The 15,112-nt window shown below is 44.8% G+C and overlaps 1 protein-coding gene across 28 annotated transcripts in view; it reads right to left on the bottom strand.

Annotated features, from left to right (window-relative positions):
* Positions 1 to 15,112, bottom strand: part of MAP2 (microtubule associated protein 2) — a 216,166-nt gene that overhangs the window by 56,642 nt on the left and 144,412 nt on the right. For 26 of the 28 annotated variants that reach the window (XM_058027808.1, XM_058027821.1, XM_058027825.1 and 23 more), the window contains one exon: positions 9,774 to 10,059. In XM_058027808.1, coding sequence (XP_057883791.1) covers positions 9,774 to 10,035 — 262 coding nt within the window. In that variant the 5' untranslated portion in view covers positions 10,036 to 10,059. The remainder of the gene's footprint in view (positions 1 to 9,773; positions 10,060 to 15,112) is intronic. The other 2 variants (XM_058027830.1, XM_058027829.1) reach the window with 1 other exon arrangement.

Here is a 15,112-nt window from a genome sequence, read left to right on the forward strand (position 1 = left end):
TCTGGACAGATGCATGGGCAGAGAACCAGACTGCAAATCAGTTTTATCCTAACTGCCAGAGGTTATAGGGGTTGCTGGAAGCTCTACCAAACTGATCATGTGTCATTATCAATTAGTCTCACTGAAGGAAATAGAAACAAAAAGCAAAGTACCTGGGGTTTATTCTCCCCTCCCAAAATGCATAGTGCCTCCCAGTGAATCTGATTTCCATGGACTATTCAATCTAGTTAGTCTGAGAAGCAGCTAAGAGGTTTTCCTGCCCTGGAGCTAATGATATCTTTCAGTTATTTTCCATAAAATAAAACTGCATACAACTAAAACTAAAGTTTTGGACAGTTACTTTCCACACACAGGAGAAGGGCTCACTCCCATGATCTAATGTACACATCTGGGGTGTCTTGAGTTTCCTGCACTTTTTGGAATGCCTTAATATAAAAAAAACCCCACAAAACAACCAAAACTGCATTTCTAAATCACCACTTCAGAAGAGGTTTTCCAAGCACCACTTACTGTGCTCTGTAGTCAGCCTCTGAAACAGCAGAGAAAATGTAAATATTTTGCTCAGAATCCCCCAAAGAACAAATAACAGCGGAAACACCATCACACAGACATCTCACTTGGAGTGTCTCTGAATTTCCAGATCAGCCATTGGTAGGGACAGGCACTGATCATCAGTGCTCAGCTGCCAGCCAATGCCAGCTGCTCTGTGCTGATTTCCATCTCTTCAGCTGGCAAAGGCAAGCAAATCTGTATTACCATTATAAGGACTGAATTTCAAGTGAGCAGTTAATCTACCAGCAGCAACTCCACAGAACAAAAAGCCCTAACCAAAACACTAGTACACACTGAGTTTTGCTGTCCTTACCCAGGATATGAATATAGCAAGAGAAGAGATGGTTTCTTCTCTATGCTGTAACCTCACAGATAGACAAAGACGCGGGGTTGTCTTTTGCTTCCTTCTACTATTTTCTTTGAGTTTCTCACTCAAATTAAAACCCAGATTGCCTTTGCTTTCCAATTTTAATAGAGAGTAGCTAATCATGGTTAGTCAAATCAAGGAATTTGCATATATATCTCTCTCATACTTGTACTTTGTACGGAAAATATACCCCAAAGTAATATTTTCTTTTCATTTCCCTGAAAGTGGTGCCTCAGTAAGCACTACAGAGTGGGGTCCCGATCACAAAGTGCTTGCAGTCTCTTCCTTATCTCCCTTAACCTTGAGAAGCAAATGCTAGAGGAAAAGAGGAGAAAAACTAAATCCTCCTTTCCTTTGTCAGCCAGCCTGACTGTGGCTCACAGACGTCACAGGGAGCCTGTGCACTCCTGAATGCTAAATAATCTCCTAGGCTACATACTTTCCCTCAGTGGAGCTTAGAAAGAGATCTCACTTTGAGCAGGGCCACGTTGACATGGCAACGGGGGAGAAAAGGAATCAGCAAGCCTGGAGGAGACTTTGTGTGAGTCTCATTTTTGTGAGGGATGTGATGGTACCTACCTCCTCTCCACCAAGGGTCCAACCTGTGCCCAGTGGGTGAGGAAGGGCTGATGTCCACCCTGTGTGCTGGCAGCACCTGGGGACACCTTGTCCTGGGCTGGGAAGTGCATCAACTCAACACCTGAGCTTCCACAGTGGAAAAACAGGAAGGAGGGATTTGTGAAGTGTGGGGCTGAGTGGGTTAATGACTGCCCTCATCACCCGGGGAGCTGGAAAGGGGGCCAGCAGTGCTCACCAGCACATCCCCTGCTGTCACCTAAGAACCTGCTGCTTCCCTTCCAAGGTGACTTTGGAGGAGAAGGTGCCATTTCAGCTCTGCCTGAAACAAGAGTAGCTGTGTGCCTGCAAAACAAGGCTCTGTTGTTTAGTAATGAACCTTCTTCCAAATCCTTCTGCCCTCAGACCAAAACTGGAATGAAAGATTATATGCTGGCACAGTCCCCAGCAATACCAGCTGCTCAGTGCCAAATACTGCCCAGTGTTTCTGAATGTCCTTTACGATGCCATCATGGTGATGGAGACCCTGATAGACCCTTTAAACACAACAGTAATGAGCCTTTGAAGCATCCCATCTCTGCCTCTCTCGAGGGGCAGAGCTGAGCCCAGCCCAGAGGGCAGAACCTGGGGGGAGGTGGCACACAGCCCTGCACAGTGATGGGCCACCTGCCCATGGCTCTGTCCTGGCTCACCTGGGGTAGCTCTCTCCACCCTGGTGCCTTTTCTCCTGGCTTTTACAAGTCCTGTCTACTTTATGTAATTCATAAATGCACAAGCTGCTGCCTACCACACACTTTATAAACTGAAGAGGACTCCAGCAGAACAAGCCATAAATTGGAATGTTTTCTGGGCACAGCTGCCCCACCAGTCACTCAGCTAATGTCACTGCTGGATGGTCGAGATTTGACCAACAGAGACAGGGAAATCTGCATTTACAGCCCTCATTAGAACAGGTACTGAAACATGGATGGTGGGGAGGGAGGGGAGAGACAAGCAAAAAGCAGAGACAAGGCAAAAATGAAACTCCCAGAATGCCTTCAGTATTTGACATTTTCAGCAGCAATAACTCTGCTGGTCACAGCAGTCCCCCAAGAAGGGCTGCAGATGTTCCCAAAAGGCAACTTTGACAAACAGAGCTCATGGCACACAGTCTAAACTAAGGTGTGGCTGAAACATGTTATGAAAGATGCTTCTTCCATACCCCAGCCTTGTTGTTCCTTGTTACATCTCTGAGGTTATAGATTATGTTTTCTGGGAGCACTGACAGCATCAAGTGCGTGCTGGTTGCCAAGCCAACACGCTCACAGGCACTCTGCTCTCACTTCTTAAAGAAGCACAGCTGCTTTTGCACTGCTTGTATTGTCACAAGGAAACAGCCAAGTGAATTGAAACACCAACAGGGAGCCTGAGGAAATGGCTGGGGATGCCTTCCCTGGGCCAAAAGCAGCACTGATGTGGTACAATGCAGCAGCTGGCTCTCATAGTGTTACTGCACCTGGTTTGGGATACAGTTTCCAAAAGCAGATCTGAACCACACACTCCCAGAGCAGCTAAGGGTTAAAAAAGCCTGATGGCTGATGTTCTCTATGTGGTTGACTCCCAGCCATGGGAACCAACAGCACCTGCACACCAGGTTATCTCACCCTGCTCCCTTTCAGACAGTCATTTTTGCATTCTGCCCACAACTGTGCCAGACCCTCCAGCTCCTACCAAGACATGCCAATCACTGACTGATTTCTGAAGCCCTAAGAGGAGGTGGAAGGGCAGGGCCAGCCCCTTAGAGAGGTTATGACTGGACAACAAAAGATGTCTTACTGGATTGACTGATAGGGCCAGCCACAGAAAAACCCACAGAGACTGGTCTATATAATAGTTATTGAATATTTTACATTCAGGGAGAAGATAGCTGTGGGTAGGAAATGTGAAAAGATAGAATTTCTGTGCCTTTACTCCTTTATAACAAGGTTAACAGAGCATAGTAAAACCCCCAGCATTTTCTACAGAGGGGTTCTGTTGCCCCCACCCACACAAACTTCAGCAACACGCTTTGAGTATGTCTAATATTCCAGTAACACATCCCAGAAAATGACACTTGTCCTCCACTTAACACAGAGAAGAAAAGTTTCAGATGCCTGATATGTTTGCCTGTATCTAAATTGGCAGAGAGAACTGTGTACAGTAATTACTGTCACATTTCCTGGGCAAGGGGAGGGAGATCAAAATGCCTAATTAACAGCTTCTTTCCCATGGGAGCCATCAATGACATAGTAAGATACCTTCTTCCAGCTCTGTAAAATAAATAACAGAAATGGGACAAACCCAGCAGTCACATTCAGCTCTGAGTGTCATTGATTTTACATCCTTCTGTGCATTTTGTCTGCACTGCTCAAGAAGTGCTGCTTGCTGAAAATGCACATCTGACATCAAGGCTGGGAGGCTCCTTTGGGAAACAGGCACTCAGGGAGCTTATCAGGGGGCTTACAGCTCCACAAGGACTTGGGCAGCAGCAGGACAGCCAGTGCAAACAGCCAAATGAAAAGCAAAGCTCTGACAAAAGCAGTCCTGTTGGAAAGAACAAAAATGCCTCCATACAAAGGAGGCCTGTTTGTGTGTCTACTGCCAGTGCCATCAGAGTATTACCACTTGTATGGCAAGAGAGACAGGAAGGAAAAGGAGATTAAATGAGATGTCACCAGAGGAGGGAACGAACCACTGGCATGCCATGGGAGCAGGGTATAACTCACAGTGCATTTCAGCCTGCAAAGGCTGCTGCATTTAGTGACCCCAAACATGGAGCTGCCATTCTGCTCCAGGCTAGTCCAGAGGGACTGAGGGCCCTCAGCCTGCACAATGAAGCACCATGGTGATTTTTTTAACCTCATGGTGATTTTTTAACCATCATGGTGATTTTCTAACAGTGCTGTGCTGATATGGGCTTTGAACAAGATCCTCTTTACCTGGAGACTGGCTACTGCAAGGCAAGAGAAGAGAATGGGATACAGACTGTTTCCTTGACACACAGCAGGAGGCTGAAACAAGCACAATTCCTGCCTTCAACGTGTTTTTGGGGTATTTTTGCATAGCTAACCTAAAGGGACTCTGCTCAAGCACTATTGCTGTGACAGGGCAGTCTTTCAGACTCACATTCCCTGCACCTTATAGAAATATGCTTGTTTAAAAGAGGAGATGGTCAGAGGAATAAGTCTGTTCCAAATACCCATTTAGTCCAGCTTTACAAGGCCTGAAACAAAGAGCTGAATTATGATAAATTACATTCCAAGTTGTAATGTGGTTTGTCTCTTTCCAGTTTGCTCTTCAGTTGTTTTCTGCTGTCTGAATCCCCTCCTTTCTGGGGTAGTATCTGCCATCACACAAAAACTGGTTTGTTTCTGAATCAGCAGATAAAGCTGGACCTTTTTCTATTGTCCTTAGCTTACCATAAAATTTTCCTTTTTCCCCTGCCTCGCTCCTCATGGCCTCCTGCTGCTGAGTCTGTTTCCCCACATTGCTCAGCCCCTCACATCAACACTGCCACTTCTTCATTCCTCCTCACAGGTCTCTCATGGATCTGCCTTGAGCTGCCTCTCACCCACCTTCCTCATGACCCCAAAAAGTGCCCAGCCTGCAGTGGGATTGCTGTGCCCTGTCAGGGAACTTGTTACAGCTCACTACAGTCCCTCTGCATCCCACATGGCTTGGGTTCACTGAAGGGCTACATTTTGTCCCTCTGGTATGACATGTTACTGTCCTTAACACTGTCTGCCACCAGGACACAGACACTGTCCTGAGGCTCTGGTAATAGGATTTCAGGAAATGCTTTCCCTTCATCTGTCAAAAAAATAATTCATCAAATAACAGTGTGGATAATCCAAACCCCCTCCAATTACAAATCTGAATTTGGCATATAATGAACAAAGCACTTAATCAGTTGAGTCACTGTATATAAAGACATATTGTAGAAGATGCTTCACAATGTTCACCACTATTATCCCTAATTATATAAATTTGACTGGTTAAATTTGACTGCATTACTGAAAAAATAGAAGCATTTTAAGTGCAAAAAGCAAAACCTTTGTAGCTTGATGTTCTTGCAATTCAAATAAAATGGATTATGCTGAATTGCTGGTTCCCAGGAATGCTGCAGCATATCTGTAGCCTTCCTCACAGCTTCCTCCCAGTTAGCTGACCACAACTTTCCAGTGAGCAAAGAAAAGGCTGCCACTCCCATGTTTCACTGCAAGTCAGACACATCCTGTGCTCTACCACTGGGTCCAGTCCAAAGCTTTCCTTGTCAGCCTGCTTCAGAGTGAGCTTCTGAGGATTACACTATCCTGTCCCTTTGCATCACACATTTCACACAACATGGAAATGTTTGGCTTGACAAAACCTACAGGTCTCATTCTCCACTCTTAATAATTCCATGGTCTTCACCAAAGATGCTCTGTGTGTGCAAGTGAGACGGGACATGGACAGGCATGAAGCAGGGAGAACACATCACAACTTGGTGGTCTCAGGCTGTGGGATGCTGCACCACAGACTGCACCAAAGGCAAGGTGGGTTCAGGAGCACCTCCAGAACAGTGTGGGATTTGTGTCTGGCAGAAGCACAGGGCTCAGCTGGTCTGCCAGAGGTAGATAGATAGTTATCTTAGATACTTATCTGTAATTAAGTACCTATTATTAGTAAATATTTAGAATAGAGACTCAACAAAGGTAAGGCCTTGTCAAGCCTCTAAAGGGGAAAATGATTCCTCGGGTCTTAGCTTTATTTTTCAGGTTCTGTGCTGCTTTAGTGTGTAACTCTGAGCTTCATTTAGGGGATGGTGAGCTCTATTCACAGAGTAGGGGGACAAAACAATTCCTTCTCTAGCTGGGGACCAAGGACAAACGATCCAAATTTCAGGCCCAAGAACATAAACAATGGTGGGTTGAAGAGAGAAAAACAAGAAGGATGGGATTTCATAAGTTAAAGTTATAATTGGACAATTAACTCCAATATGCAAATGGACCAGAACTTACAAAAGGGAGAGACCCTGTGACCAGTTGTCCATTTTTTGACCATTTCGGTCCATCTTGGGTGTAGCCCTGGCTGGGCTCTTGTGCTGCCCAAGGTGCATCCACTGAGGCCTCCTAATAAATCCCTACTTCATTCTTTAACTCTGTCTGGCCTCTGCTCTAGGACAGCCTTCTAAAGGCATCAGCCCAAGTACGTACACAAATTTACATCCACAAAATGCATACAAAAAGAAATAGGTGCTTTACCACCCACACTTACATCACACCCCTAATAGCTTCCTGTGGGCTATGCCAAAAACCCAGGGCTGTTCTCCTGCACGTATCTGCCTTTGACTTGGGTGCCTGCTGGATCAGGCCCTGAGGCTGCCCTGCCCTCAGCTCTGTGCACTCTGCCACGTTCCCATCGGTCCCCCTGAAAGGAGGGCATTGATGTGGCTCCATCATGCAGCCATTACCAGCACAATGCTGAGACAGATCAATCAAAGGCAATACAGCAGCCAGATCCAGACGATTCCAAACACTCAGGTCAGACTCCGTAACTCTTAGACACTGAGAGAGACATATATACACAAAGGCAAATTTAAATGTGCAAATCTAAAAATGTCACTTGTAGTGATGGATTGCATGTGTTTCAGGAAGAGCTGTCACTTCCTCCCCCACTACCATCCCTTGCCTCTGCATCACTGTGTGCATAAGGTGTCTTTGTCCTGGTGGCCTTATCCTAACTTTTCCCTTAACACACAGCCCTCTGATTTTACAGCACAAGCCCTGTGAATGGGTGTCCTGCAGCTTTGTTGTGCCTTGAAGGATCAATTGCCCTGCTACAGAACATCTCTCCCTTGGAGAGGGCCATTTTGTGGCTAAATCCCAGCTCCTGGGTCAGCCAGATGCAGCAGCCCTACCATAGGAGAAACACCTCAAAATCCAAAATTCACCAGGGACTGGGGTGATGGACAATCCCTGTTTGAACTAGTGCTATGCTGTGCATAAGGTTGTGGCAGTTGCTGGGGATTTACAGACTCCAACATGAAGGCTGAGAAGCCAAAGATTTTCCTAGGTTACAGTGCTGGGCTTGTACCAGAAAAAAATAAAATCCCTGTACATCTACTGAAACCCACAGCTTGGTTAATTATCTCTATCAACTGTGGCTTCCTGTGCTCTTTCTCCCCAGATGTTTGGAGTCACTAAGCTACTACAAATGATTAAATGATTCACATTATTGATAATTATGTCTATCAGAGTGGCATTTAAAAACCTCACCTGATGCAGTACCCCGCCGAAGCTACAATTTGCAAAGAGACAAACACAGCAAAGATGACTGAATATTGTTGTGAATAGCAATCCTAATTTCAAGATCAAATTCTGAATTGAACATCAAAAATCTACAAGTCCTGCCCCACACTGCATTTAGCACATCCAGCTATTAAATACTAGTTTGAAGGGGCAAAACACACTCTGTTCCCTTTCTAACACTACAGTCAGTTGCTAACTGGTTTCTCCTTCAAAAAGAGAAAAAAATATTGAAAGAAATGTGTCTTAAATATCCTACAAAGGTTTACATTGCCCTGATTAAATGTGGGCTTAGCCAGTGCCTGAGTGTGCAGTGCACAAGTTTCCAGAGAGCCAGGCAAGCAGCTCTAGGGACTTTTCCCATGCTCAAGGACAAAGATGTCAAGAGATAAGCTATATTAAGACTCCCAAACAAAAGCTGTACATACGGACAGTAAGTCTCCACATCAAGATCTTAGAGTGTGAGCAGACAGTGAGAAAACTGCAGGGAAGGAGGAAATGAGGCCACAAAGTGGTGACTGAAGCAAACTTCACCAGGATGAAGAGTAATCTTCCCTTAGCAAATGTGTGCCCCCAGCACTACTGCATGCCCTAGAACATGCTTCCTCATTTTGTCTTGTTCTGCTTTTAACCACTTGCCTCAAAAAGCAACATGAAAAGGCATTACTGTAATGCCTGCTGATGCCAGCAGTGGTTTTCTTCCTCCTGTCACCCATTAGCTGCAAACTCAAATGTTTGGATCTCTCTGTGACCAGCACTCAGAACCGGAGATTCAGAGAGAGCCTGAGAAAAGCATTTCCCTACCCCCTATCTAAGGATAGCAAATTCCTCTTCATCCTGTAATCCTCACTTTTGCAAATGTATGGAGGGACTTGTCCAGCATGGGGTGACAAATCTGTGGCAAAGATGAGACACACACTCAGTGTCTGTTTGCTGCCTAAACACAGAATAAAGCTGGGTTAGAGCAAAGGGACAAGACATCATTATCATCTCCCCAATCATCAACACTGTGTTCACCTGAACGCTCACTCATCATTTCTTTTATCTTGGCCAACATTTGAAAGCAAATCTGCAAGAAGAGACCTAAAATATAAACACATTTACTTTTAGCAGATATCTCCATTTCCAGCACAATTGCTTATGAAATTATTGTATGGTCCAGGAGCCTTAAAATTCTCCAGCCTCTGAGAAATTACAGATAGCATCTCCAAATGCTGTCAACAGCCAAAAAAACATTGCTAGATAGATCTCTTTAGCATGCATGAATGGATGCATCAAGGGCAGTTGTGTCTATACAAGAGAAATTCTTCTTGCACTGTGCTTTTGGGGTTTTGGAGTGGGAACTCTGCACAAAGATAATTAGCATTTACTTCTAAAACAGGAAACTTGCTTTGCATATTTCATTTTGACACAGTCACACTCTGCTTTTTTTTTTCCCTGCAAACAACAAGCTGAATTCTAAAAACCTTGCATAGTTTACAAATAGACTAAGTCCCAGTGAGCACCCAGTGAAATATGGCTGGGCAAGGATGAATAAATGCTGACAGTGAATTGAGCCAGAATGAGCAATGCATTATTTTGCAAACAGTACATGGTTTCAAGAAGGTCTTGCTACTTGTGAGCAATAACAGGAGCATCCATCCTTCCTGCACACACAATGCATGAGCCATCCATACACAATATTCGGGCACTTTCCTATTCCCTGGTAGCCCAGAGGACCTGAGCAGCTGCTCTGTTGCCACATCCCTTGATGGGTGACCCTGTCTCATTTACAAAGAAGGCCTTTCCTGAAGCCTTCTCAGAGCCCTGCCCAGAATCCTGAGTACGTATCTGGGCAAAGATGCAGTCCTTGCAGTGAAGAGCAAGTGCCCTCCCAGAGCACATACAGCTCCCCCATGGCACGCTGGACTCTACCTGACATCTCCTCTTGGAGAAAGCCCTGTGCTCTGCAGCAGGGCACGGAGGTGCATTACCTGCAGTCTCCCTGCTCCCTGATGACAGCTCTCCATTGATGCCATTCTCTTTGGTCTGAGCATATGTCCCTGGCTGCTCGTGGCCGCCCAGCCTCAGCTCCTCATCCTCTCGGTACGGAAATCCATTGGCACTTCTGACCAGTCCAGCGCTCGCGCCCCCCTGATCCTTCATCTCAGGTGAATGTGGGTGTGAAGAGGCCTCTGTTAGCTGACCTGAAGTCCAGTGTGGCGCCTTGGCTTCGTCTTTCCTATCCTCAGCCATGGCTCCTCGCCTTCAGCGCGTGGCCTGTAACGACACGAGCGGGAGAGATCAGCTCCAGGTGGGTCACTGTGTCCCTCACTGCCAGCACAAGCAATCACCAGCAGTGCTGCTGGTAAATCCAAGCCCAGCAGAGGAAAGAATTATCTCTGTGTGTTTGTCCTAGCCGTGAGTGAACTGATTTAAAGCCAAAAGAAACCACCAGCAGTAAAAATTATGGGTCAAGTCCTCCCTGACTCTCACATGCCTTGCAATTATTAGCACCGTTTTCTTGATGGCTGCCCATTCATTAATCTGATTTTAACGCATTAATTACAGTTAAAATATCGACCCAATTAACAAGAAGTGACTCTGTCATCTCAGTGCCATGACCCATTTCCAGGGCAATGAAGGAAGAATGCCACAACTGCTACAAGTGAAGCTGCTGCAGTGAAGGTGTTTGTCAGGCACAGCAGCACAAGGTGACATGGCCTCTCCAGCACATGCAATCTGCTGCTTGTCATGACAGAAGCCAAGTCTGGGAATGTGCACTGGGTTCCTGTGCATCCATGATGTTTGTCCCCAGTTAAATCCCCACTTTCTGTCATGTGAACATTCACACACACTTGTCCAACTTTTTTATCCAAAACAGTCCATGGGGAACAGTTTGTTTCTCACACAGGTATTTATACTCTCTTTTGACTATCAGTATTTGTACAGAAATAAAACTAATCATTATTTGCTATTTCACACATATTTCAATCCTGTTAGTTAGATCTCATTTGTTCAAATCAAGGAGAAGCCACTGCATAAGCCATAGCACTTGGCTATTCCTCACAGATAAATGCAGCAGGAGCTCCTCAATATGTAAACCTAGGAAGGCAAGAACTCATAATCATGTTTTGATGCTACAGTAGCCTCTGGAGAGGAGAAGGCAACCTGCCCTGAGTTTGCTACTTCAAAGTGAAAACCAGCAGGCCTTTTCCAAAAGCACTTGCCACCTCCTTTTTTCCCTGGGAGAAAATACCATAAAAGCAGCGAGCTGAATGCAGTCAACCAGCCACATTTCACAGAGGCTGAGTAGTCTAGAAAAGGCAGCACAAACTAGATAGTGCATATATTCTGCAGATATTTAACAAAAACAAACCAGAAAAAGAAACTAGTTTCCATAATGTCAGGTCGGTTCGAAGAAAACCTCTAAACATAAGAAAAGGCTATTTGCCAGACAATCATTCATAATTGATAATTTGACCTCTTTCTGATCAGACATTATAATTTATTAACAACAGCTTTCAGAGCTGCTGCAGATTTTTTAAAAACCATGATGAACCACAAAATTAGATTTCATTCACAATATGTGACTCAAACTGGAGTTCCATATCAAAAAGGACTAATAACTCTTCTGCCTCATGGTGAAATCATGTTGTTTTACAAAGTGCTCTGCCCGCTCTCACCCTGAGCCAGCATCATTCCCTGGAGGTAACTAACTGCATACAGACTGAAGGAGCTGGTGAAACTTGCACTTGAGCAAGTTTTGCAGCCCAGGTTTTCCTTGGAGCTGTACTGAAAATGATGGGATGAGCAGTATCACAAAGAGAGGAGCCAAGCCTCAGTCAACCAGAGGTAAGAAAAGAGTGAACACACTCCACATCCCTTTGCTTTCCCCACCTCTGTTACCCTAATGGGAGACTCAACAGGGAGACATCCTGCCTGTACAGACAGAGCTTTAAATCCACATCACATCACACCAGCCCAAGACGGGCAATAACTCCCAACTACAAAAAAATATATATATACCTCTACCTCTAGATCTGTTTACTGCACAATTCTAGAGAACATTTTCTCATCAGAGCCTTTCTAAAACATAAGGCCATGGGACAAATATCTCCCTTTTTACAGCAATGAGCAGCACACACTCAAAGCCACCAACATTTGGGATATGAGGGCAGAACAAATTCTGTTCTGCAGGAAAAAAAAGGAGGCGATTCTCATTTATGTCCCTTGGGGAAACTCAGGAAAAAACTACAAAAAACCCAGAAAAAACAACCAAAGAAAAAGCCCAAGCCCTAACTCAAGGTTTCCTCACCAGCCCGGTGTGCTTTGAAGCTGAGAGCAAGACCCAGGAGCAGGATGAACCTGCCCACCAGCTTCACCAGTTCAGCCCCTGGTCACCCATGAGAGAAGCTCAGAGGCACAGCAGGACAGGGAGGGTTATGAAAGAGCCCAGTGTAAAGAATGTGGCTCTGAAAATCACTGGGACAAATGTAATGGTTCTATTCCAGCACCACAGTTTGGTAGCTATTATCCATGAAGTATCCTTCCTGGTTCCAGGCAGACACTCCCTGCCTCACTTGAAGCTCTTGAGGAAGGATATTCACATCCCCACAATGGACTGTGTCACACAAGTCCCCAGCGAAAATAACAAAAGTGCTTTTATCTTTAAAAATAAATACAGTGGGCAGACTTCAATGCGAGCTGCGTGTATCTGGAGGCAGAATTTGGCTCAGTATTTATAAAAGATGGTTACAGAGGAAAGCATGGATGAATTCATTCTTGCCTCTCTGTTATTCATCAAGTGCTCTCAGGGTTTATGATGGTAGGAGAGAAACAGGGAGTGAGTCACACAATGCATCTTTGTACTCAGCAATTTAGCAATGACTATCTGCTGTGTGCTGTGATTCATCCACAGCTTGGGTTAAAATCCAGAATACACAGGTGTGCTTTGCACCATCAAGTGAGCTGTTTTTCTTTCATTTCATTAGCATACAATGGAATTAAATTAATCAGGTAATGTAAATATTGACAGAAATACTGAAGTGGCCAGACAATACAGCAGAATTTAAATAGTGATAGCTATGTAACAAGAAAAAAACTTGAATAATTTGGACAACCTAGGGAAACACTGTACTTCAGGGAAGTAAACAGTCCTTTTTACCATGAGTTTCTTATTCTTTGCATAAACTGTAATGAAGGCTTTCAAAAAGACATAGATAAGAAGGCACAGCCAGTCCTCTAAAATGTCATGCTGCTTTAGTTCAAATTGATTTGGATCTTTGAGCCTGTCTTTGCTAACCACTACAACAGAACTGCTTTATCAGGGAAGACACAGCAGCAGTCTTCCAGCAAGTTCTCACTCTTTGTGGAGGTTAGTGGTAGGGAGGGGGTGACCCAGGAGGTGCTTGACCACAGCAGAAAGTGCAGTGGAGCTCACAGCCAAACCACCAGCACAGCCCCTTACCACAGAGCCATTCTGGAGCAGGCTGTGGCACCACACAGCACAGGTAACGCTCCTCCCTCAGGATGCTCCTCACCCTGAAGTCTGACCAAGGCTACCCATGCAAATCAGTGTAGGACTGGGGTGGGGAATGTCCCCTCGTTCCAGAGGGATCAAGTAGGTGCTGTTGAGCCTCACAGATCACAGCAGTGATGCTGACCCACACCCATGGGCCATGCACAGCCCTCCCAAAAAGGTTTTCCTTGCCCAGAGTGACATGGAGGACACTACTGAGCCATTGCTTGTCTGGAGAGATTGTGCTCCACTGGCAGCAGCAGGGAAGAGATCCTTGGCAGACCTTAATTCATGTCACTGTAACTCAGGCAGTGCACAGAGGGGACAGCATCATAGACCTGAACTGGACATCTTGTCTTCTGAACTAATAACCTGGAGGAGAAACCATGATAAAAATGGACCCTCCCAGCTTTTTCAGCCATGGGGGAACTGCACAGAGACAGAAAATACTTAAACACAGAGGGACAAATCTCGTGGGGGATATGTGGTCTGACTCTGCAGTTGCCTCCTCCTTTTGCAGGCACTCTACACATATTTATGAATCCATATGCTCTTTCATGTGACACCAGCTCCTGCTGCCATGGCTGGGTTGAACCAAGCCTGAATGCTTTGAACTCTATGCAGAGCAAATCACCCACAGTAATACAGCATGAGGCCATGATATGAAAAACCCAAGATAATGCTGATTTAAATTTCCTGTCATGCTAGCTGTCCAGAATCATCTTAGTGTTATATTAACACTGCCTTTGCATAGAAACTGATTAATTTTCTGTAAATTTCTTACTTGTTAAGACAACAGAATTAGGCCAATATTGAAGACTTTTGCAAAGAGACTGCCTTCCTGTTTCAAGCCATGTTTTTACCTGCTCTTGTATCTATGAGTGAAATGAGGATATTTAATTTCAGGGCAGCTAATTCAACAACTAAAACAAACAGCTACCTGGATACATGGAAGAAGAGCTACAATTCTAGTTCAGGCAAAAATTAGCACTGGAGGTTGCTGAAAGGAGAGACAATACACTCTTTAAAAAACAGAAAACCAAACCCTGGCAGGGTGCATGGCTAGATCCTGAGCACAGTGGGAAGAAGAGGGGATGTGCTCTGTGTATGGCTCCAGGACCAAATCCTGGTTCTCAGAGGGCAATTTAGCTCAGATTCCCCAAAGCAGAATCATCTGCCCTGAGTTGTAGCTGCTTCCAAGTCCAGAGCCAGAACAAGGAAGGGATTCTCCCTAATCTGGAGTGCACAGATATGGCTAATGACCTCAGGTATCCAGGGCTTCCAAAACTCCTCAACTAGACTGCCTATAAGAGATTTTTTAAAGAAATTTAAGAAATCCAGAGAATTTCTTTCACAGGAAATAAATCAATGAAGTGACATACTCTTTTTTTTTTTTTTTTTTTTTGCAGAAAGAAGAGCACCAAGAATTTAAAAAGAAATTAAGATATCTTAAAAATTAGTTACAGTATACACAAATAGGGTGCAATCAAACTTACACTAGTAAATAACACAACAGAAGAAATTTCATGACCACACACCAACTGTCCAACAGGGTTGATGGATCTAAATATCAAATACGAGGCACAATGATTTAAAAGGTCCCAATGGAATTTTCCAGTAAATTTAACTTACTAACAACTTACATCTAGAAGAGCCAAGGAAAGCAGGGAGGTATCAGGAGGCTGGAATAGAAACAAGAGGCAGAAGGTGGGAAATTTAGATGGACAAGTTCCAGTGACCTCCTGCCACCATTAAAGCTCAGGCTGTAGTATATAGTACACAAGCCTCACCAACACTATTGTCTGCATAGAC

The sequence above is a fragment of the Melospiza georgiana genome, chromosome 7 (assembly GCF_028018845.1).
Source record: "Melospiza georgiana isolate bMelGeo1 chromosome 7, bMelGeo1.pri, whole genome shotgun sequence".
Lineage (NCBI taxonomy): Eukaryota > Metazoa > Chordata > Aves > Passeriformes > Passerellidae > Melospiza > Melospiza georgiana.